We start from the raw sequence: 25,035 nt of genomic DNA on the forward strand, positions 1-25,035 counted from the left end.
TTCACATTTTATTATCTGAATTTTTGGCAAAACGTGAATCCACTACATAAAAAAAGGACCGAGCGGCCATAAACTGTGGGTTTTCTTATGTCTAAATCTACTTGTAAACTTCTTGGGGTAGATTAAAGAGATTACTTGAATAATTAACATAATTTAATATTACATTGATATAATTATTATACATTATATGGGATATCATGAGACATGGTTGCAGCTGCTAGTCGCTACGTGGGCGCGCCAGCAAACAACCGTTCAAATGCTACACCGTCTGCTTCGAGTGGCCGCGGTCGCTCCACCGCCGGCATCGTTGGCAAGTCCAAAATCGACACTTCTTTCTTGAATAGTTGTCCTACATTGCGACCAATTAACTGGAAATATACAAATGGTAGTTACAATTGGAATTCGTCCACATATAAGTGTGTGAAATGGGCGTGCTTCTCTTATTATGTTAAATGTCTGTATGTAAATGGCACCATGGTACTTATTACATTCGTATTCTGTATTATCATTGCTACATTCTATAATTCTAATTTAAAGAGGAATATACAAGTACAGCTGCGTGAGAGCAACAAAACAAGCTTGGTTGTCTGTTGAGAAATGTCACAGACAAAGAATAAAAAGTAGGATCCTGGGGGGTTACTTTGAAATAAATTCCAATAAATCAATATTGAAATTGAGCCGTTTCGAAATCTCGAATTGCAGTATTAGCAACAATGGTTCCATATTGTTCTGATAGATGCACATTAGTATATCTTGTGAATGCAAACTATTGTAAACAGATTACAATTATAACTTAATTCCTGTTTTCATGAGAGCTATATAAAATTGTGATTGGCAATAGATTGACATTGGTATTAGATTCAAGACTCGTTGTTTAAAGTAAGATATGTGGTCACGTTATAATTACCTTAGAGGTGATTTTTTTGAAGAGGTCTCGCTTGCTTTTATCGATCTTGGAGGGTTTAGCGGTGTTGGCGGCGAGCTTCTCGTCGAGCCTGTGCAGGTCATGCTCGTCCACGTCGGGGATCTCGCGCAGCACCGCTGCCACGCCCGGGAACCGTGGCCGCAGTGTCTCATATGCCTTTAAAATTTATATTTGAAATTTGCGATTGTTAATAATGGGGATCTATCAGCTTCCCATATCAGGTCGACTTCCACGCGGTTCCTCTTAGAAACCATCTTGGTTAATTCTTGTGGAATTCGTCATGATGGGCAGTTAGCCCAGTTTAGTTTTCATTCCCATCTATTATTTCTCACTGATGCCTCACTAGGGAATACTGATAGCGTTGATGAGGTTAACGATTTATTTTTTTTAATGGGTGAAAATGGAACGGTAACCCTGCCCGCGCTAAAGGTATACACAGGCGGGGCACTAGTGAAACATGACAGGTGAGAATGAAAAGCAAGTCAGCTAGCCCATCGTGACGAGTACACATGGGAGTCAGCACGATGTTTTTTAGGGGGCACCACGTAGAGGTCGAGCTGACAGGGTATATTGCTAGTGTTGCGGCCTCTTTGACCGGTTTTCTCGCTGGCCGCTAAGACATTCTACAATTAAAACTGACAGCTTGGGACAAAACTAAAGGACTTAGACAAAAGACCGATAAGAAGACGGACATAATTTTGATGACTAATTTGCCTTTTAATTTTTAATACTTTTTGTCGACAAATTCGGACCCTTCGACCTTAAAAGCGGTCCATCGACCTTTCAGCTAGCAATGGGATTTGTAATCGGCCGGGTTAAGGTTCCATTACGAGTGTTGTGGTAAGTACCTGCACGGCGAGCGCGAGCAGCGCGGCCTGGTTGGCGTCGTGCTGGCCGTGCGTGCGCAGCGCGTGCAGCGCGGCGGCGAGCGCGCCGTTGGCCTCGGCCGGCCCCACGCGGCCGCCCGCCAGTGCGCAGCGCAGCGCCGGCAGCGCCAGCGTGCACGCGCGCAGCGACGACGGCGAGTCGTTCCACATCAGCGCGCGCAGCACCTGCGCACCGCCGCCCGGTACAATAACTAGCATAGTGGCCCTATTGCTTACGTTATACAGAACAACAGGACGACGTCTGGGTTAATAAGCGCAATAGAAGCCAAAACGATTTTAAAAAACTTTGCATGTTTGTTCTGGCATTATGCAAAAACTATTATATGGCAAAAGTTGTATGAAAATCCATATCTGTCGTGTTTTGCGGCCAGATAAATTACTATGTAAACTCATATCTGTCCTGTAATTTAAAAATAGAATGACCCTTTACTTCGAAACACAGCTACCAAGGAGGTAACTAATAAAAAGTTTTATTTAAATTTCGAACTGGCTTGCAAATAGAAAGCTGTTTATTGAAAAAAAAAAAAAAAACAAAGGAACATTATAGCGCGTGAAAAATTATTATGTGTTTTTGATTTCCGCGCATTGTTTGAGAAAAGTACTATACAAGCCTTGGCCACAACTAGGCATCGATGGACTCACGTATGTGTGCCTCGGCTTCGCCTCGGCCCACATTTGCACGTCCGTCCATCAATGCCTCAGTTGCCGGCCGCTGCAGTAATATACTATTATGTAATGTATATACCTATATTGGTGCAATAAACGATTGGAAGCACACGTGTGTGCGTGTACGTACCGTGTGCAGCAGCGCGGGCCCGGCGCGCGGGTGGTGCAGCAGCGCGGCGCCCAGCTCGGACACGGTGTCGGGCGCGCGCGCCGGCGGCGCCGGGCTCTCCTCCTCCATGTCGCCCGCCGCCGCCTCCGCCACCAGCGGACCCTCCACCAGCGAGATCTACAATGTCCAACGTTCATTGTTTTCATTCGAACATTCATCATACTGGCTATTACATTTTGGGCAATCACCTTTGCACGTGGTACTAGTAGTAGTCACTGAATAATACAAATATCTGCATATATACTATAGCGGGGAAGAGAAGTGTGTGTACTAATATTACATACAAAAAAAAACTATACCTATGTCAAATACCTCAAGAGATTGTTATACCATATTATTGTCTATTTGTTAATTAGCATGCTGTGTTTCCTTTAAAATGATTGTACACTAAGTATAAATAGACAGCAATAATATTAAATCTTATCAGTGTAACAATTGCTAGGAGACCAAATAAAGATAAAATACACCATTTCCTTACATTATATTATTTACTGCATAGTTCATACAAAGTTAATAATACTACAAAAATCATAATTAATAGTTTAGGCTCTAATCAAAAGACACACATAGATGCTTATGATAAAAAAAGACAAATGAAAAAGCTAGAAGGTTCCTACATTTATATTAATTCATTTGAAAATGATTTGAGTACAGAATATTGCTATTCCAACATTTTCTTTACCTTAACAACTTCTAAGTGCTCTCTCGTCAGATGCCTGACAAGTATATCTTCGAGTACCTCTTGTGATTCACTACCTGCCTCTTCTTCTAACTTGCCCGATTCATACAGAGACGTAATGTACTCCCATCTTTGTGATAAATGCATTAACACTGCAAACAAGATTTTACAATACAAATATACACTGACAATCTAACTATAATAAATTATGAAATTAAACATTTGAATGCAATATGTAAACTTCAAAATATTTAAAATAATATTAAATTTAAAAATAGAATTGTTAAGAAAACTTATGATACGACGCTGAGACAAAAGACAGACAGAACTCTAAAGAAATTACACATTTGGTTTTATCTATTGCTTTACATAAAATCTTAGAACAATATAACCAACTATGAGTAACTCATCATGGATCCTGGATGTAACAACACAGTCATAGGTAAGATATTATGAACTTACTGAATGGTGCTACGAGATCGTGCAGCGGCAGCGCGACGTCTTCGAAATGCGCGGGCGGACAGTGGTGCAGCAGCGGCTTGAGCGCGTTGCGGAAGATCGGGCGTAGCCAATGATCGGGCAGGTGCTCAAGCCCGTACAGCAGCGAGCCGGACAGGAACCGCGCCAGCTCCGGCACCGCGTACAGCTCGCGGCCCAGCGTGCTCGCTGCCGCACCCACCAGGTGGCACACCTGCGCACGCGCACCGACAACTTACTACATGTTCAAATATTAAATGTTAAACATATGTATGTTAAGACTAAGTGCCACATGGACTCGCATATGGTGTCAGTTACCTAGTTGAATTTAGACTACGATTCATCTTTGTTATGTCTTTACTCTAATTTATAAGTACAATAAATTACAACCACTCTCTGCTTCTCTCTCGAATTTACTCTAACTCAATTGAAATGTACAGATATGTGGGTATGCAGTCGTCATGTATCGATGACGGCGACAATAAAGCTAGTAACAGATTACGTTCACGTGTGGTATAGCGCTGTTGGTTGGTTGGCAGCAGCGTCGTTTTTTTTTAATAGGTGATAATGGAATGGTAACCCCACCCGCACCATCAGTATACACCGGCGAGGAACTAGTGAAGGATGATAGGTGAGGATGAAGCAGGTTAGTAAGCCCACCGTGGCGAATGCATCAAGAATTGTTCACGATGGTTTCCAGGGGGAACCACACTAATAGGGCATATTGCTAGCAATGGGGCTATCAAAGTCGATCGCTAACAGTTGCAGCGCGGTGGCACAGTGGTACTGGTGATACTGACGTTGTCGTGCAGCGTGTAGAGGAAGTTCTGCATGCGGTGGTGCGGAAGCGGCGGCGGCAGCGCGGGCGGGTCGCGCAGCGCCAGCAGGTTGCGGCGCTCGGCGGGCGGCGGCTGCAGCGCGCGCGCGTGCGCGGCGTGGCGCAGCGCGGCGGCGGCGGGCGCGTGCAGCTCGTGCAGCGCGCGGCACAGCGCCAGCGCGCCCGGGAACAGCGGCAGCACGTGCGCGCTGCACGGGTTGCGCCACACCGGGTTGCCCGACGCGCTCACGCCCGCGCTGAACCCGCCGCGCGTCGCTCTGTACACAACAATTGCGACCATGTCACTAAACTACTAATTTTACTACGATAACACTCTAAGTAATTGTTCTATTCTGTACGATATGGCTTCTTAACCGCTATTTCGGTGTTTCACAAATAAATCAATGTGAATGAATAGGCAGACAATTTTTTATTATTATATATTAAATTTAAAAATGAAGAATTGCAAATTGTATTGATTTTCTACAGGTTTAACTACTAATAATGCTATAAAATATATAATTATTGATATAATTATATATTTTAAAGTAGTATGAATTAAGTATATCAGCCTGTGCAGATAAGATACATGTCCTCATGAAGAGCTGAACTCTACATCAATAACGTGTTTTGCCTGCGCAAGTCGTAATATAGCTGGGCGGCTCACTTGTCCGGGTCGGCGGGCACGCAGACGCGCTTGACGACGCCGAGCAGCAGCGTGAGCGCGTGCAGCAGCGTGCGGCGCGCGCGCGCCGGCTCGTCGTCGGCGTCGGCGGGCGCGGCGGGCGCGTCCAGCCCCACCAGCCGCGCCAGCGCCGCCGCGCTGCCCACGTGCGGCGCCAGCTCCGCCCACCGCGCCGTCCACGGGCCCAGCACCTGCCCGCCACGCACAACAGGGAAGGAAATGTTAGTACTGGGAACTAGCAGTCCCGATGCCTGTTAACGATCTCCACACATCCCCTATGGAAACCATCATGGTTAATTCCTGATAAATTTGTCACGATGGGTCAACTTACTTGCTTTCTAATTGTTGGAAATGACAAATACAGTATCCCAAGAACATAAAGCATAGCAAGGTAACCATTTCATTATCATCCTTAAAAAAAGCAAATATAAAACGTCAAATATAATTAATAGCTTTAGTATATTTATAATCTTTTATCTCATATAATATATCCACTTTAATAATGTTACAGACTCATTATTGCATATAAATTAAATTTATAATCATCGTCATCATCAGCTTTTAACTGTCCATTGCTGAACATAAGTTTCCCCCTTGGGGGATTTTGCAAGTAGTTGCCACGCCTGGCAGACGGATTGGTAACCACAGTTAGGCTTTGGAGATGTTTTAAGAGGGATGCTGCTGCCCATCTATCGCCCTCCCTTAGTCGCCTCTTACAACACCCACGGGAAAGGAAGGCGTGGCCTATTCTATACCGGGACCACACGACAATTTATAATCAGAAGGTCTCAGTAGGTAGTTACAAATTAGAAAATAGTGATACAATTCGAAATACCTGTTCGACTAGAGCAGCCTGCCGCTCGTAACAGCAGAACTGGTTGGAGACCAACAAAAGGGCTTCCTGGAGGGTGACGCTCTCGACCGCGCTGAGATCTGGCCGAGCCAGCGCTGCCCGGCTCATCTCCAGCAGTCGTGGATACACCGGCAGCAGCAGCAGTGGGAACTGAAATTAAATATAATTTTATTATTATACAGGGAATATTTAAATAATATTCATACCCATTTTGTGCCTCCCACTGATCTTTACTAGTAATGAGGACGAGTCACTGGCTACGAGCTAGTTACTTGTTAAGGTAGAAATCCATGCGGTTAAATTACAAGTCATTGTAATTTATTCTGGATGAAATTGACTTGATGGGCCCACTGACCTGATGGCTATTCCGCTTGCGAAAACGAAACAGTTCAGATCATCTATTACAAATAAACAATATATAGTATATATTAACCTTATATAAATAGAGCATCGAGACTAAAAAACGGGTCAACTTTTTGTCAGCTACTTGTCAAATAAGCTGACCTTGATGTATCTACATTTGATTGTTTAATAAATAAAATGCGTTTTTACGGATTAAAAAGGTGCAAAACAAATTAAACATAGAAGTCATAAAGGAGTCACTCATAGCTATTTATTACGCAAAATTGTGTGAAAAAGTTAACCCGCTTTTCTCGAAGCATTTGTATGGAGACACTCTATCTATTTAATCTAAGATATAAACAAAGGACAGTGAATAGGATTGGCACCTTGGTGCCGAGCTTGACGAGGAGGCCGGCGGCGTGGCGGCGCACGTTCTTGACGGCGCGCGAGCGGCGGCCGTCGTCGCCGTCGTCGCGCGGCAGGCCGGCGGGCCCCTCGTACACCAGCGCCGCGAAGATCTTGTCCAGCACGCGCGGCAGCAGCTCCGCGCCCGCCGCGCCCGCGCCGGCGCCTGCGCACGTGATACATCGACACGGTATTCGCAATACCATCACCTTCATTCAACTTTATTTCTACTAAAATATATGTCGTAAAATCCTCGGCTCGAAGGATCAATTTATTTGCAAAATTTGTAATGATAAAAAGTCTTATATATCACTTGTATATAAGTAAACCCATTCGGAAAAAAACCCACTACACACCCCCTAAATAAACATAACAAAAAATAAAAATAATGCAGTACTGAGTATTAACTAATAAAAGTAAAACTTCTTTACAGATTGCAACACTGCTTTACATATTGCATTTGTAAAATGTCTGGAAATTAATTTACATTTAATTAAAATATTTTTCTTATACATCTCTATACAAATTAATGAATTTCTAGGGAAGCTTCAATTCAATAGGATTAGAAAATGAGCAAGAAAAAATTACTTACCAGCAATTTGACTATATGCACAACTTAAAAACACGAATAAAGCGGATATAAAAGAGAGCAGGAGCGACAGTATAAGAGGCGCAGGTGGGTCGCTCGCTACACAGCGCTGTAGCAGCTGTAGACCCTCTACTACATTGGGACGAGGGTCCGCTTGAAGCAGCCTGGAGAGGACCACATCCAGTACCTATAAAAAACGAATTATACTCTAATAATTTGGGCCGCACATATCTGATAGCATAATGAGCCACATACATGGACGGTTTGTGCGATCAGTTTTTACTAGGTTTCGAAGAATTAAATCACTTAATTGAATGAGTATACTGGAGATCTGCATTTTTTTCAGAGAAAATGAAAGATCAGCATACCTTCTGGTAGGCAAACTGATTATATAGCTGTGTTGATTGTACTTCAATTGGATGACAAGTTCGTAAACCAAACGATTTTACTGTATGTAATTAACACCTCTAAACCAGATTCGTTAAACTTTACATATATGACGAGACTCTTTTTGTGGAATTTGAAATTGCAACCATTCGAAATTGTATTAATTTTTGGTGCCATTGGACAGTCCAATGTGTTGTACAGTCAGCATCAAAATTTTATTGAGTTTGTAAATTTACAAGGTACAGAAGAATAACACCTAAGTCCTCGGGAATGGCAACGCATGAGGGGGTATCACGGGCGAAACAGTATACTGTTATGTCCATTGTACTACTCATGTCTATAAGTGACGGTTACCACTTTCTATCAGGTGGACCGTCAGCTTGTTTGTCATTCTAAGTTGCATAAAAAAAGTTTTTAAAGAGATATGTAAAGTGTAGTGACCATGGAGAGCGCCTCCCACTCGACGTGTAGTGGATGCGTGACGTCGACGCGCGGAGGACACGTGTCCAACTTGGCCAGCGCCGCACGCGTCCACTGCTCTACGTGCGCCCACGTCACCAGCGGCGCCGCCACCATGCAGTGTCTGCGGACACATAGCACATGTAGTAGTAGGATACGGAGCAAGTTATTAATACGACAATTAGGAGCAAGTGGGGATGTTAGTAATTTGATATAATGGCTTCATTGCTAGCAATATACCCTGTGACGTCCTTCCATGTGGTTCCCTCTGAAAACCATTGCACTTTATTATTGTTGAACTCGTCACGGTGGGCCACCTGACCTGATTGAATAGTTCATACTGACTTCCCATCACTTACTGGTGAGCCACCAGCGTTTACCTAAAGCGCAGGTGAGTTTACCATTTCATTTAAATGCATTTAAAAAAATTACGACATTGGTTTCAGTCTCTATAGCCAAGTGGCATTCTAATGATAGGTATGTCATCACTATTATGCGAATGACAAAGAATGAAAAAGCAACGTCCAGAATTTTGCTTTATCATGTATAAGTATGCTAATGAAAATTTATCCATTTATATGATAGGTTAATTGTCTAGTGGTGATATGTACTAATATGACAGATGGCTAAATACTGTTTTGATTACATTTGTAATTTCTTTTTGTGAATCTACACACTCTACACTGGCATTAAAGCATTAATACCTCTTCATTGTTATATCATAAGTTTTGAATTATTATATGTTAATTAAAGATATCTTTCAAAATTTCTACCTTCACTAGCTGTATCTATCGACAATAGGGTCGATTCTGAGGCACCTTTTCTCTAAATTGATCTCTTAAACTGATATTTTAATTCAATAGTTTCGTGAAATTATTGTTATATGAACCATCATAAATTTATAGTAATTTTGACTTAAATCTATTAGAAATATAGTTCATATTGTCCATAAAATTTTATTTAAAATGTTAATTTTAGAGATATGACGTCACAAAATCGACTCCATATATCATCTATGCATATTTGGAGTAGTATTTCTATGATTGTAAATGCAAAGAATTGATAATTATACAAAACACAATTGTAATTACCTGAAGCCTTCTAAAATTTCTGTTCGACACCGGCTAAAGAATATAGCGAACTCTTGTTCACAGTCGTAGTCTATACAAGCGTATGTGATCGCGTCGTTGACGTCAGTCGATCGCGATGTCGGGTATGTTACCTGTTAAAAAAAATTAAAAGACTTATATTTTTTAATTATCATCACATTAGCCGTTAATTATCCACTGCTGAACATAGGCTTTCCCCATAAGAGAGGTTATGCTAGTAGTTGCTGCGCTTGCCAGGCGGGTTGGGAATCACAGTTAGATGCTTTAAGAGGAATACTGCTGCCCATCCCTCAACCATTTAGTCCCACAGGAAAGGATTACTCAAATTAAAATATTACTCAATCGTAAACTACTAAATTAAAATCGAAATCTTAGGTTCGGTTTTCTAATTTTAAAAATGCTCTTTAGTAATACCTATTGTAACATTATATTGTTATTAAAAGTTAGTAGTGTTTTTACTTATAACAGTTTAGTATAAATTAGCATACTTTTAGATCTTTTTTATGCAAATTTCTGGACAATTTAATAAGGAGCAACTTACTTTAAGTACTTTGGGAGCAGACGCCTGTAACCACCTGGGTATGATGGCAACTAATTGTGGTAACTTCGATATTTGGTCATGTCTCAAGAACATCAACCACACAGTGTTCACGGTTTGGGTTAGCGTTAGGGACGGATGTGATGTGAGCAACAGCATAGTTTCCAGTAGAAGTGGCATCCATGATTCGAGGTTGGTGGCACAACTCCAAAGGGAGACGAGTTGCTGGCCGAGACCTGCTATGACCTAGAAACATAGATAATTATTTTAAATGGTAAGCTTATAAATTTAAATTATTTCTACTTGCATGTGGTATCCGTCATTTGTTAAAATTGTTGTCAAATTATAACTAAAATAAAAATCATTTATATGTTTTACATATACCTAATATTTTACATAAACACTTTTTTTTTAAATAAAATACAGCTCCTGTTACTTGCTAAAAGTAAAGTATGCTACATAGTCTTTACAATAACGGTACATACATTATTAAATATTAAACTGAATTACATTGCAGACTTAATATTTCATACTCTGTAATGCAGTAATTAAAAATGTTGTTACTGGCCAGTGGTAGTACTTAGTTTTATTATATTATTATTGTTATTATTATGCTATGTGAAACACAAGTTTCGTGCAGTTAATTTTGTGAGTACAAATTTTTTTGTTACCACATTTATATTACATTTAAGCTACTGAATTGATAGGTGTATTTAGAGAGGAGACCAGGTTAGTCGTACCCACCACAGAATAAGAAGTGGTGCTTTGAACTTTTCCTATAGCTAGGCAAAGACATGTCTGAGAATACATATCATAATCTTAAATAGGCCAATGGACACATCATCATCTTTAAGTGACATTCCAATAAATTTAATGAAGAGGTTGTGTTTCAGTTTGAAGGGACATGGTAAGGGCATGAGCATGTCATATAGCAATGAAGTTACAGGGTACAGAGGCACAACTCCTTAGTCCTCATACATGGCAACGCATGAAGAGTATCATGGGTGACAAAGTATACTCTGTTATGCCCATGCTACCACAGGTAATATAATATTATACTAGATGCTACTGTTCATGTCTATAAACGATGGTTACCACTTTTCATTAAGTGGGTCGTTGAGATGTTTGTAATTCTAAATTGCATAAAAGAAAAAAATTACCTGTGAGAGTTTCTTGAGGAATAAATAATGATTTTCATTCATTACATTAATGCTGGAGACCGCCGCGCGGTGGATACATGAGATTGCATCTTCACTGAATAATATCATAAGTGGTTTTCGCTCCTTAGTCTGTAACACCCAAGTTTGTTCAGGTTAAACATAGAGACTGTATATAAAACATACTCTAAAAGAGCTCTGTGTACATTTATAACCTGTAATCTATGATTAACTCATAAAACCATTGTTTAATTTTTATTTCCTGATTCTCAAGATTGACTAGAAGGAATTTTTACAAAAAAATAACTCTGCATTTTTTTAATTTGTTTTTGTTATAACTGAAACTGATAAGTATGTTTTTTTTTGTCAAATATTATTATATATTATATGGAAAACAACCAGACTAATATAAACAGATACATTGATTGATCCTGCAACTGAATGCTCTTATGTTTTGGATATTTATTGTCCTAAGTTAATACTATAAATGAATTAAAATAAAGTTTTGACTCACAGAGCCTTTCCTATTAGCTATTTGCAGCAGACACTCGGCGGCTGGAAGTTGGAATGCATCGTCTTGTAACAATATACACAGAATTTGCAGCAAACGTCCATTATTCATAACTACGTGATTTGTCGACACCCATTCTACAAATCCCGTCAATGTTAACAGCACAACCTGGAATTCATTGTAAAGTTTATAAGCTTTTTTATAAAGAGAAACAGTGTTTGCATATCATTATGATAATGGATATTTAATGTATGTTAATATTGCCACATACATCTCTAATAGAGTCAGTAACAGTTTTAGTCACTGTAGTTTAATTAGGTAATGATACTACAATTTTAAGTACTTGGTTTATTAGTTTTTTATATTTTTTTATATAACTTAGAATGGCAAACAAGCTGACGGCCCACCTGATGGAAAGTAGTAACCATCGCTTATAGACCTGAGCAGTACCATGGACATAACAGAGTATACTGTTTCGCCCATGATACCCCCCCATGCGTTGCCATTTCTGAGGACTCAGATGTTTTTTCTCTGTACCCTGTAAATTCACGCCATATCCCATCCTTCAAACCGAAACACAGCCATGTAAACACAACTGCTTCACAGTAGAAACACGAATGGGACAGAGGTACCCAAGCAATCGACTTTTGTACAAAGTCTCCCTCTGTTGTTAATATTGTGGTAATCCATTAAAAAATAATAAGTGATCAGTATAATTGTTTTTTAATATTTAATGTTAATTATCCTCAATATGCTTAAAAATTGTTTCCTTATTAAAAGAATCTACAGTTTTCTATCTTTAATGAATTATGATATTAGTAATTCCTAGAACGACCATAACTAGTATTTAACGGTCTTACTTATTTAACCGTAAATTGCGTTAGTTCCTGCATTGATAGTAATACTACTACTAATACTAGTTGAATATTTTTTCAATTCAATCAAATCAAAACAAATATTGTTCATATAGATATGTTACAGATACATGATACGTCATTTTATAGTTATTACAAGTATAGTTGTTTACCTGAACAACTCTGCCGTTACTAGTAGCGGCGACATAGTCGCCAGCAGCAGTCTTCTCTTTGAACTCCTGCACATGCAATTCAATTAAACGCATGAAGAAGCTAAAAATCTCCGACATGTTGCTTGTTAGTGCCTGATGTATATCTTTTCTTCGTTGGTGCTGCTCCAGGGTCTAAACAAAAATCAATAAATCTCATTATTGCTAATGTCAAAGAAAGATATGACACTTAAATTCCAAAATAACAACTTTTTATTAACACTAAATCTACCAAGCGCGGTCAAATGACCGTTTTTGAAATTTAGTTTAAAACTTTTCTTGTATAATGTTACTGTACCACCATGTAACTTATTGACTTTCCCTATACCAACAACCATTTTTCAATATTTACAACTTACTATTGTTTACTTGTTTACTATCCAATTGGCTAAAATCTCTTTCTGTACTAAGATACATACTTTATTTTAAAGCGATCATTTGACCGCTCATGGTATGATTATGTATATATGAAATGTCGGTAGATTAAGTTTTAAATATTTAATTATAAAAACATTACAAAAACAAGACATTCGAGGTAATGAAAACGAGGTGACGATGAGGATACTGGAGAGTTACTGGGAGGTTATATTATTCAATAGATATATTTGAAAATTTCCAGATTAAAAAATAGAATTAGTATTTCATATTTTCATACTTATGTAACGCCTCAAAAATATACAAGCTATAATTCTAACAACAAATAAATGCAATAATATATAGACAAGAAGAAGAACAAAATAGTTGTGTACAAATAGTTTTTTTTTTCTATATTTTTTTATATGTACAAATACTTTTTAAAGTTACATAAAAATAAAGGTTAATTAGAAGATTGATAAGTGTACATGAAATCAATATTTTAACTATGTGTAAAAAATAAACAAACTGTTTTAGTTCCACATTTGAATGCCAATAACATTAACATTGAATATTTACACTATTTTTTAAAGGTGATTCAACATATAAAATATACTTCTTTCCAATATTACGTCATAATACTATTTTATGTATATAAATTTGTTACATTAATAGATTTAAATACTTGAAACAGTATATTGACACAGGCTTATGAGGCCATAGATAGTATCAACAGAGGTTTGTACAAGACTACAGCATGAAGTTCTCCAAAAAACAAGGAGAAATATTTCTAAGAGGTTAAAATGTTTGCATAATGCTATCGACATTATAAGCATACATAAGGTATGATGATATGTATAATTACTATCAAATGAAAGTACTTTCTCCATTTCAGGGATTTAAAAAAGTATATAAAAAATTTACACAGACAAAATCCTATTTTTAACACTTCTATCATGTCAATTGCATACGGGTATATAAGTCTTCTAACCTGAAGTGTAGCGACATCTTCAACAAGCCTCAAAAAAACATGCAACACGATCTGTGTATGAAGATGTCCCCTTGCGCATGCGTCACTTAGTTCTGCAAGCAATGTCGACCACTGCTGGGGCCATTCACGCTTAATCATCTCCACAATTACTCGTGCCAGAGCATCGTTAAGATGCGCTGTCTCCCACCCACCCATATATAACAGCTTCATTGCATTTTCCTACAAAAATAAATCATCAAATATATGAAGGTAATTTTTATAATAACTACTTAAAGTAATAAGTTCCATTATATGAAGACATATTAATCCTTACTAACGTTACAAATGTAAAAGTGAGTTTATTTGTTACCTTTTAATGCCTTAATAACTTAACCAGTTACTATGAAATTTGGTATACAGGTATGAAATGGGATGAACAAGTAAGGTTACTTTTTACATAAATATAAATAAATAAGTATCCCAGTCATACAGGCAAAGTTGCGAGTAGTAGCTAGTATACTATACATGTAATTGTTGAATTTGGTCTAGAGTAAATCCTCTTTATAAGGAGTGACTTGAATAATTAATATAATAGTTTAGAAGATATGGGATTTGCAGTGCAAATATTGTATATTTATACAATTTTGTATATTTTACTGTTCTATATTACCTTAATAAATAACTTCTCAGGTTGTGTTATCTGAGTCCATCTGTACTTGATGGTGTGTTCCATGAGCTGTAAGCCAAAATGCTTTACAACTGCCGAGTATTGGTTGCCACTAGCCAAAAGCAGGCCAGCCTGAGCACACCATGGTGAGTTCTCTTTAAAGCTAAAACAAATTAATTATACATAAAAATATGAATGGATCTCTTACACTAAGCAGCCTTTAGGTTAAAATTATTTATTTATATACTCAAAATTGACATAAGCATCTTTATTAATTAAATAAACAATTATAAAAGTTGAAGAATGCAGCAGTGCAATAAAGAAGCAAAAAATAATGAACAGAAAAAGAATAAGAAGAGGAGATTATTTAAAATTCAGAGTAGAAATTTTTTCAAATTAATTTTTATGTAACTTGAAACTATAAGTAAACTAACAACCCACTTGAAAGAGTCATAACCAGCATTAGCTATAGACATGAATATCACCAGGAAACCTTACAGAATATTCTGTGATTCTATCTTCCATGTTTTGTCATTACTAAGGGCTATGATATTATTACTATAATTTCACTACCACATCTCACCATTCAAACACGAACACATTTGTGTAAACACAGCTGCTTCGTGGCAGAAATATGAGTGGAGTAGGGGTACTCAAGCAGATAACATTTGTATAGTCATTATTACATAAATGCTCATGTTTTAAATGTAAAAAATGTAGTTAATAAACATAAAATACAGCAACAATAAAAACGCAAAGGAATAAAAAAACAAATAAATAATACCATAAAACTTTCATAATACCTCTCACAAGCATTGTAGGCCTGGTTACGTGCATCCTGTGAAACTGATGGATTGAGGGTGAGCTCCACAGCACGACTTAGGTCATCAGCTATAAGGCCCACTTCTCCTGCTCCCTCGGCACCCATAACACCAATGTTCATTGTGGTATGTGCTTCCTAGTGAAAATACATATTTGGCATCTGTCAATTATAAAGTAGGCTTCTGAATAATTTTATTCAGAAACCTATTCTATAATGTGCATTGCCTAGAAGAACTCAGAATAAGACAATGAAAGAACTCAGAATAAAACCTCCTTATAATTTTTAACAATACTTAAATTTTGTAAGTTAGCCTGTTCATGGATTAGTTTCTTATATTATAATGAAAGCTATACTAGTTTTGTTGTACATTAGTAAAAGGAAAGCCTTTGCCTAACAATAGAATGTTTGATGAAAACTTCATTCTAAAAATAAAAAATAATATGAATGGTTTTTATTTTTTTTATATTTAAATGAAGACATTCATTTTTGTATGTAATTAAATTAAAAAGAGTGAGTTTTATATGAGTTTATCTTTCAAGCAGATACAAAGATTCCAAATCCAGCATTAGAAAATTCTTAAAAAATTTATTTGAATAAAGATGATTTCTAATCAATTCTTACTTACATACACACATACTTATCTGTCACACCTGTCTTCCATTAGGGTAGGCAGAAACAATGGAATGCCAAATGCTTCGATTCAAACCTCTTTCGCTTCTTCCACATTCATCCATCTTTTCATACACTCTCACCAGTTACGGGTACTTTTAATTCTTCCTTATATAAGAGTATGTACCTACCAACACTTTACTATTAATTGTAACGTTGCACACTGTACCAATAAACATGGTAATATTTTTATTCTAATACATACTCTTAAAGTTGCATATATCATTATTAAAGAAAGCAATTGCTTTCTTCATTATATTAATTAAACAAACAATGAATAAACTCATGCATAATATTGATAACTTAAATAATTTGGTAACTAATATATATCACAAAAATAATCACACGTATATGTACCATATACCCCCAAACTGGCATGTGTTTATAAGAATATAAAAATGTTCTTAAAAATAATTACAAAAATTGGCTTTTATTCTAATTGTTTTGAAAACCCAAAAACTCACGCTATTGACATTTTATTCAAACATATTTTAGGATAGACGAGAACGAGTCCTTTAATAAACAAAGGAGATTGATGGGCATCCTTTACTCCACTTACCAACAGTCTGCAAGACTAATATCCCCATAGAATTATAATTTACTTCATCTTCAATGTGTCAGGATAGGTTCTGAAATAATAAAAATAATTACACTTTGTTACGAATGAACGAGTCAGCTGGTAGTATCACCTACAAATTATCTACCGGGTGAGGGCGTGCAAGCAAACCTTGAAATGATGTATTTACATACTTACGCGATTCGTGCTCTCCTAATCCGAAGAACAAGAAGTAAATGAAGAATTATTAATATTATATATTTTGCTAAACTCTGAAGAAAAAACCATAAATTCACATTCAAAACATAAAAGTACACCTCGTGTCGATTAGAAAAAAGAATGCGAATATTTTTTTTTAATTTGGAATTGTGATTGACAATAAAATCATAGACAATAAGACAAAGTTTTATTCACAGATCATAAATATTACTGACGTCATACACGCTTGTAAAGATCATAATTATATTCATCAGTTCTTAGTGAATTTATCACGGTAGACCAACAGACCCAGTTTCAACCCTATTTATCATCACTTACCGGTTCTTCACCAGCATATAAATATTAATAGCGTTAGTGGAGCTATCATTTCACCATCATTCTTTAAAAACTAAACCGTTTATTAATCATAAAAAATTGTTGCTGTTCAATGTTGATGTCTTTGGATCTTTTCTATTTTATTCTATTCAAAGTCTCAATTCTGAAATACTAATTATAAAAACTTATTTTTTAAATTATTTCAATTTAATAGTTTCCTTAATGTATTATGGCTTACTATAAATTATTTTTTATCCATAAAAACGCAATACTGTTGAATGAAATTAATATAATTCACAGGTGAATACAATAAATCTGGAACTATTTTTAAAGCTTTTTTTTATATTTCTACCATCCTTTCTATATGATACAAATAATATTTTGCTACAGAAAACATATTTTTGTTTTATAAAACAATAATTATCAAATGTCAAATATATTTCAATCTACGTGAAATCGTATCCTGAAAGTTATAGTGCGATAGTGTAAATTTTTTTAAGTGTTTTATTGTCTTTATTATTTCAATCGTAGTTTATTTTTCGTTGTACATTTGGAAGCATAATATTACTTTTATATTTGTGCTTCTGAAAGTGTAAAAAGTAGGTTGTATGTATTGTTTAAATTAAGCAAATTAATTTATAATCGTGCCATATAAAATTTTGTAAAAATTATTTGATTCGAATAACTACAGGGGTAGATAGACATGAAGAAAAACGGACGATAGAAATGCAAATAGAGTGAAGAGAAACGCCTAAGAGATTAATGGAAATGCTTATGGGGTGAAAAGATTTTATTAGTTAGGGTTTTTAAAACTGCTTTTAACAACTTAATAAAATGTAACTATATATTTATATAAGTAAACAAGTAAGAAAATTATTTTGTTTATAATTTTTTATTTTATACACTATTACTAAATTAAATGTAAAGATTCTTTGTTAACATATATTTAATGCTCAGTATAAGATTATAAATAAGAATAACTATAATAATATATTTAAGTACTTGAACGTATTTTACAAAAATGACAATCCTAACTAATTTTTCCAATGATCCTTCTTTCATTTCTAGCTTTAGCTCAACTTCGGCTTGTAAAAAATTACACATATTTTAGAAATTTTTAAGGAAAAATAGCGATTTAGTTAATAATACATGACTAATATTCAAAGATCATGATGCCGGATTGTTATGAATAAAAATTATTGATGATCATCAATAATTACTATACAGATAGATTAATTAACTTGTAAAAAATTTAAACGGTTTTTCAAAGTATATCTATTCAACCCATTCTACGGTACGTATTGTAAATATTTATTAGGTATTGAAGTATTTTATCTTTCTCTCTTGTGCTGAGGTCACAATTTGAAAAAAGTTATAAAACAATCCAATTTGTATGAGGTTTTAATATTTATGCAATTTTTTAAAATTTTGATTCAAATCTACATTTAGTTCTGGATATTGGTTCTCAGAATAAATTTAAATTTTAGAGGCGAGTTTCGAGAATTGATCTTGAAGTTTCAGAATCGACCTTTCTCCTACGTTCTGTTACTTGGTTACCTACCTGTTTGTTTATTATTTTGTGAGAACTGTCAATTTGAATTTTTGAATTTTAAAAGTCACTGAACTTATTCAATTTTAAACTTATTGTGCTTCTTCTATAGATTCTTAGGTTTTGTCTAGATATATTAAAATAACATTTTGTATTACTGAGAATTTATAATGGAAGATAAAATAACTTACTTGGAGCCTTCATTAGAAAAGCAACTGAAGGGTCACCGCAACGGCATCACAGCTCTTTTTTTTAATCCAAATGATAAGCAAATTGCTTCCAGTTCTTTAGATAACAGTGTTTTGGTAAGTGTCTGATGTTATTAGTATATTAATAGAAAAGAAACCTGGTAATTTAAAAGAAAACTGTATTACAAGTTTCGTTTAATATAATTGCTGTTGTCGATATTGTATTAATAAAGTTTCTATTAATTATTAATTCTCTATTTTAGCTGTGGGATTTACGAGGAACTATGAGAAGTTATAGATTTCAAGGCCATGATGAAGCAGTCATGGATGTAACATTTTCTCCATCCGGTAAATATATGGCTTCAGCATCGCGCGATAAGACAGTTAGACTTTGGGTTCCAACTGTTATAGGAAGTACTGGAGTATTTAAAGCACATTCTCAAACTGTACGCTCTGTCCAGTTCAGTTCTGATGGCTCTAAGGTAATATTTTATTTTATATGAATTGATTTTATTTAACATTCAATAAGTATTTTTTTTAAAAAGCAGTTGATATGTTATTAGATTATAACAGCCTCTGATGATAAAATTGTGAAACTGTGGTCAAGTGAAAAGCACAAATTCATCGCATCATTTGTTGGTCACACAAACTGGGTACGATGTGCAAGAATGTCTATTGATGGATCTGTCATAGCTTCCTGCTCTGATGATAAGACAACCAGATTATGGAGTCCTGATACAGGAGAATGTATACATACATATAAGGATCAAAAAGGATATGGATTGCATGTTGCTTGGCATCCTTCAGGCTGCTACATAGCTGTTGGGACCGCTCATGGCAATGTCAAGTTATTTGACACCAGAACCCATAATTTAGTGCAATATTACAGGTAAGTCATGTTGATAAAGGATGTATTTTTTATAGTCTGCTAAGAATGACAAATAATATGGTTTTAACCATGATACTTTTTTTTGGGTAACAATGGAATGGTAACCCCACTTGCGTTATTGGTATAAGTTGGTAGGCCATCATTGAGAAATGATAGGTGTAGATAAAAACAGGTCATTTAGCCCATTATGTTACAGGATGAACTGTGTGAAAGTCTACCTGATAGGACATGTTGCTAGCATTGCCAATATTAGACCTCATTATGAAAATTCCACCTCCCTCTCCTTGCACAATCATGATACTTATCATTTAAGACATACACATAATAAAATCTATTAGATAAGGTACCTCTCATGTGTAATTTATTCATGAGATCAGTCCAGTTCAGTCTAGACCAACAGCTAATAAAATTTTTATTTTTTATTTTATTCCATCCTTATTAATATCATAAATGTGAAAGTGAGTTTGTTTGTTTGTTACCTTATAGGATCCTAAAGGTTTATCCAATCACTATGGAATTTGGTATGTACATACTATATGAGGTGGAGAAGGCTATAGGCTACATTTATCCTAGTCAGTAAACACAACTCAGTTGTACAGAAAAAGTTGCCAGTATAATATAATGCAATAAGGTATAAATTTTGTTTCAGTATACACAATGATGCTGTGACACAACTGGCATTCCACCCCAGTGGCAGCTATATACTTACTGCTAGTAAAGATGGAAAAATGAAGGTACAATGTTTCTACTAGAAATAAACATTTTGAAATGAAAGAAATAATATTTTCTAATTAGTACTTAGTAAAGATTTTTTTTTATTTGGAAATTAATGTTTTCATAATATGTAGTATTTATTATTGTAATTATTTAACATGTCATTAATATAATTATATCATTTTAAGTATTGTGTATTTTAAGTGTAGTGGCACACACTACTGAAAATAGGTCTCAAAAGATATGGATTCAGTGAATATGGTATAGAAAGAACTTATTTTTAGTAATGGCCATTTAAAAAGTAATGATAAATTAATGATAAATAAATTTTTATTTTCAGATATTGGATTTATTAGAAGGCCATCCAATATTCACATTGAGTGGACACAATGGTAGTGTAGCTGCTGTTAATTTCTCACCAAGTGGGGAGAGTTTTGCATCAGCTGGTGATGATAAATTGGTTAGTCTACATACATATACATACATATCTGTCACACCTATCTCCCATTAGGCAGAAACAATGAAACTTGAAATGATTTAAACAAACTTTTTTCGCTTCTTCCAAATTTACAATCTTTTCATACATGCTTGCTGGTAACGAGTACTTTTAATTTGGTCCTTCATCAGCATGTTGCCTATTTTGTTGACATACGTTCATCTAGGGCAGCTTCTACTAACATCTCCATTCATTCTTGCTCGATAAATCTCTTTTGTAATTCTTCCATCCATCCTCTCCAAATGACCAAACCAAGGTAGAATGGGGAAAAAACAGCCAAGATGCTACACAGTCCTGTTTAACACCACGTTCAATGTCAAATAACAGTCCCTATAGACTCCATTTATTTTGACATGGGCATTTGAATCCTTATAAGATTTGAATGCCCATATCAAATGGCTGCTCATATCGCCAGTGTTGACCAAATTTCTTTCCTCTCCAGTCTGTTGTAAGCTTTTTTTTAAGTCAATGAACGTGCAGAAAATCTTCTGATGTTAAGCTGTTGAGCTAAGGTTTTCTCTGCTATGCTCCCTAAGGAAAAGACTTGATCCGTACATCTCACTTCCTTTCGAAACCCTGTCTGCACATCCCCAATTTTACTGTCTGTTTCATTCTGTTAATCAAAATCTTAGTATACGATTTGCCTAAGAAAGCTTATTCCGCGGAAATTTTTGCACTCCTGTTGTGACCCACTGATACAAAAACGGATTTGCCCCAGTCACCTGGAACACAACCGGATAGCCAACATTTATTAAATAGCGGCACAGCAGGTTTAGAATGATTTGTCCACCTTTTTTAAGCATCTCAGCAGATATTATATCGAATCCTGCTGCTTTACCAAATTCATAATCTTCATGGCATTCATTCCCTTATCCATACTTATATCACTTTCACTGTCAACTTCCTTATCCATTATTTTATTTTCAACATTCTTTGTTTCACTTTCACATTCAAATAAACTTTCAAAATATTTCTTGCATCCCTTTCAACGCACACTTTTAAATCTCCCTTTTTACCTCTAGCTGTTCGAACTAAATGCCAGAAGAGCTTTTGATTAGCTCGAAATTTTTTAGAGAATTTCCTTTCTTACTCATCCTTACAATTCTCTTTTTCCTTACTAATTCTTGTTAATTTCTAGTTTTTTTTTTTACTAATTACTTAATTTTTTTTAATTGGTTTGTGTATTGTAATTTTATAGAAAAGTAGTTGTAACCTCAATAGGTTGTGAGCTCAATAGGTGTGAATTAGGATAGAAGTATCCTGTATTATTATTATTATTATTATATTATCTTAACACATATATACTTTTTTATTGTATTTAGTATTTCAAATCTTATTTAAGTCTGTTCACTTGTTTACAATTTTTGACACTTATTAAATAAAGCAATTCAATAGAAATAATACATTCAGTAAAGTATAAAACATATTACAATCATTACAGGTATTTGTTTGGAAAACAAATTTCACACAGCTAAGTAGTGGCATGAAAGAAAATGTTCCACATAATCAGTCATCAGTGCCTAGGTCGGCATCTCAAACATCCAAGGTAACTTCCACATCAAAAGCAGGAAATCGGGTTATAAAAAAAAGATTATAGTAAGGTAGTTTTATGTAACAATATAATAACTGTATTTAGTTGTACAGAAAATTCATATTTTAAGTAATATAAAATAAATTATGTAATTAACATTTTTTTATTTGTGTCTTAATTAATCACTTTCATATTCAGGACTGGTCATTAAGAGCTGTCAGAATAAAATATACTGTAGACCTTAAAAAACATGAATTCAGAGAGAACTGCGCTCTTAGAAACATGCTCGAACGTTCCTCTTCATATTAGATAAGCTATAAAAATATAATATATTAATTCAGTATCTCTGCAAATCAGGGCATGATAAAAGCGTGGTATAAGTGCTATCACAGTGTCAAATATCCCATTACCACATTTGTCCATGTTGATGATGAGCTTGATGTACCTGAGCCTGGGAGATTATCCAGTTTACAAGAACCCAATGCTAATAGTACTTTGATTGAACCAAGTGAGCATACTCCAACAAATATGACATCCCAAAGGACCAATAATACATCAAACAAATCACTACCAACCCATTCAACCAGGTTTACTCCTAACTCACCTGTCCATACAGAAAGTCAGTCTGGTGAATATTCCTATAGTGTGGGCCATATAAGCCACATACCTCGTATCCCTCCTAGTCCTGCCACATATACTATTCCCTCGTTTATAAACAAATGTATAGGTACTGAACATGATAGTGAAGAGGATATATTTGGTATGATAAAGTTAAAGGAAAATGATGTATGCTACACAAATGGCACTATAGAGTGGGTTGGAAGGAAAAGAAGTTTCCCTATAAATAGTGGATTTAAAATACTCAATGAAATAGATAGACCAAGTAATGAACCTCGTTTAAAGAAATCAAAAAGGTTTGATAAGTCATTTACCAATGGATTAAACAAAATTAAAGAATGTGAGTGTGCAGATGTTCTACCAACTGTAAATGCTATAGTTGATCATTTGAATGCTCTACATGAAGCAGTTGATCTTGTAGATTTAAGGCTTGGCACACTGGAAGATGTTATGAGTAAAAATTAATATATATATATATATATATATATATATAATTATTCTATATATGTGATATGGTTTTGTTTGCTATTAAATAGCTTATAATGTTATAATGCAATGAAAGTTGCTTTTCAATAATATTGTTTTTATTATTTTTCATCATAAACATGGATTATATAAATTATTGATTTATTTATATGTATTGAAAATATCTATAAGTAGGAAATAATGTGTGACACTCTTTCAATATCTCGCTGCTGGTAAGTTTCATGTGTCATTAATAATCATTAGTTGTACGATATATAATAATCACATATGTTCTAAATGTTATAATATACTTAACCAAAATCATAAAATATTACAAAAATATAATGTAAACTGCAGTAAAATTAGCTGCTTACAACAAGTTGTTAAATGTTATACAATTATGTTAATCATCTGTCAGGTATTCATATAACTTTCAAATCACAACTTTATATACACATATAGCTAATATTTCTACTGTATACCCACATATGTAGTTTTTTTCCCTGTTTTCTTAATAACATCCAATAGTTGGTCCCCACTTAGTGTAGATTTTACCACTACTTTCTGTTCTGGTAGACTTATAGAAACACTTTCCACACCCTGACCCTTCAGTCTGTTAAGCACTCTCTCTACTGCTGATGAACACCCTTCACAAGTCATTTCCACGTTGAATACATGAGTCTGAAATAAAAGTAATATTTTCTATATTTAAATAAAGTTTAAATAATACTTACATCTTAAGTCATATCTGAGATGTAATCATTGTAACGTTCCGATTTCCAAAATTTATTTTATTGTAGTTATTTCATTAGGATAGGCCTTCAAGTAATTTAGAAAGTATCTATAAAAGGTAATGTTAGAACTACCTTTTTTTATATAATACTATTGTTAACATACCGACATGATGGTGATTTTGTATTCAAAAATTTTATTTAGGACGTATCTTTGTTAAAATTTGATATTATGAGAAAATCTTATCAAATTTGTTGAAGTGTTGATAAATCACATAGATTACAGACAACTATCACTAAACAGCTGTCGTTCGTTTGAGTGAGAAAGCAGTAGCATGTCTTTGTTCTATGCACAGAGTACGTAGGATTCAGGTTGTCAAGCGGTCATTGACCTTTTAGATAAAAATAACGAAAGAATAATAGCTACAGATTAAAGATACTATCTGCGGATTTTAGGTACTAATTGGTACCAAGATAAATGGTATGATAGACGATTTAGCCAATGAAGCAGTTGGGCCGAATCCACAAATTAATGCCATGCCCTCTAAACCGGATCTCTACTA

The 25,035-nt window shown here is 35.2% G+C and overlaps 3 protein-coding genes across 4 annotated transcripts; 1 reads left to right on the forward strand and 2 right to left on the reverse strand.

The window, feature by feature from the left end:
- Positions 1-135: 135 nt before the first annotated feature.
- LOC113523589 (exportin-5) lies at positions 136-17,136 on the reverse strand. 2 transcript variants are annotated; one of them, XM_052902768.1, is made up of 22 exons: positions 16,956-17,136; positions 16,761-16,830; positions 15,513-15,667; positions 14,713-14,872; positions 14,064-14,282; positions 12,683-12,853; positions 11,659-11,823; positions 11,148-11,276; positions 9,991-10,233; positions 9,432-9,562; positions 8,323-8,464; positions 7,498-7,681; positions 6,887-7,071; positions 6,141-6,308; positions 5,288-5,496; positions 4,604-4,898; positions 3,789-4,017; positions 3,330-3,478; positions 2,609-2,764; positions 1,774-1,977; positions 908-1,081; positions 136-368 (listed from the first exon to the last, which is right to left on the reverse strand). In XM_052902768.1, the coding sequence occupies exons 3-22, from the start codon at positions 15,650-15,652 to the stop codon at positions 225-227; spliced, it is 3,597 nt and encodes a 1,198-aa protein (XP_052758728.1). In that variant the 5' UTR covers positions 15,653-15,667; positions 16,761-16,830; positions 16,956-17,136; the 3' UTR covers positions 136-224. The 2 variants fall into 2 exon arrangements, with proteins under 2 accessions (XP_052758728.1, XP_052758729.1); XM_052902769.1 differs by having other exon boundaries at positions 16,952-17,136.
- A 1,525-nt stretch (positions 17,137-18,661) lies between these two features.
- On the forward strand, positions 18,662-23,963 carry LOC113523350 (POC1 centriolar protein homolog A-like). Its single transcript, XM_052902793.1, has 6 exons — positions 18,662-19,145; positions 19,292-19,510; positions 19,592-19,917; positions 20,567-20,651; positions 20,972-21,091; positions 23,016-23,963. The coding sequence occupies exons 1-6, from the start codon at positions 19,011-19,013 to the stop codon at positions 23,739-23,741; spliced, it is 1,611 nt and encodes a 536-aa protein (XP_052758753.1). The 5' UTR covers positions 18,662-19,010; the 3' UTR covers positions 23,742-23,963.
- Positions 23,843-24,812, reverse strand: LOC113523349 (copper transport protein ATOX1). The gene is made up of 2 exons (XM_026909282.3): positions 24,639-24,812; positions 23,843-24,422 (listed from the first exon to the last, which is right to left on the reverse strand). Exons 1-2 carry the CDS (start codon positions 24,642-24,644, stop codon positions 24,213-24,215), a joined length of 216 nt encoding a protein of 71 aa, XP_026765083.2. The 5' UTR covers positions 24,645-24,812; the 3' UTR covers positions 23,843-24,212.
- Positions 24,813-25,035: the final 223 nt, after the last annotated feature.

Source organism: Galleria mellonella, unplaced genomic scaffold (assembly GCF_026898425.1).
Source record: "Galleria mellonella isolate WM207_F2 unplaced genomic scaffold, CSIRO_AGI_GalMel_v1 utg96, whole genome shotgun sequence".
Lineage (NCBI taxonomy): Eukaryota > Metazoa > Arthropoda > Insecta > Lepidoptera > Pyralidae > Galleria > Galleria mellonella.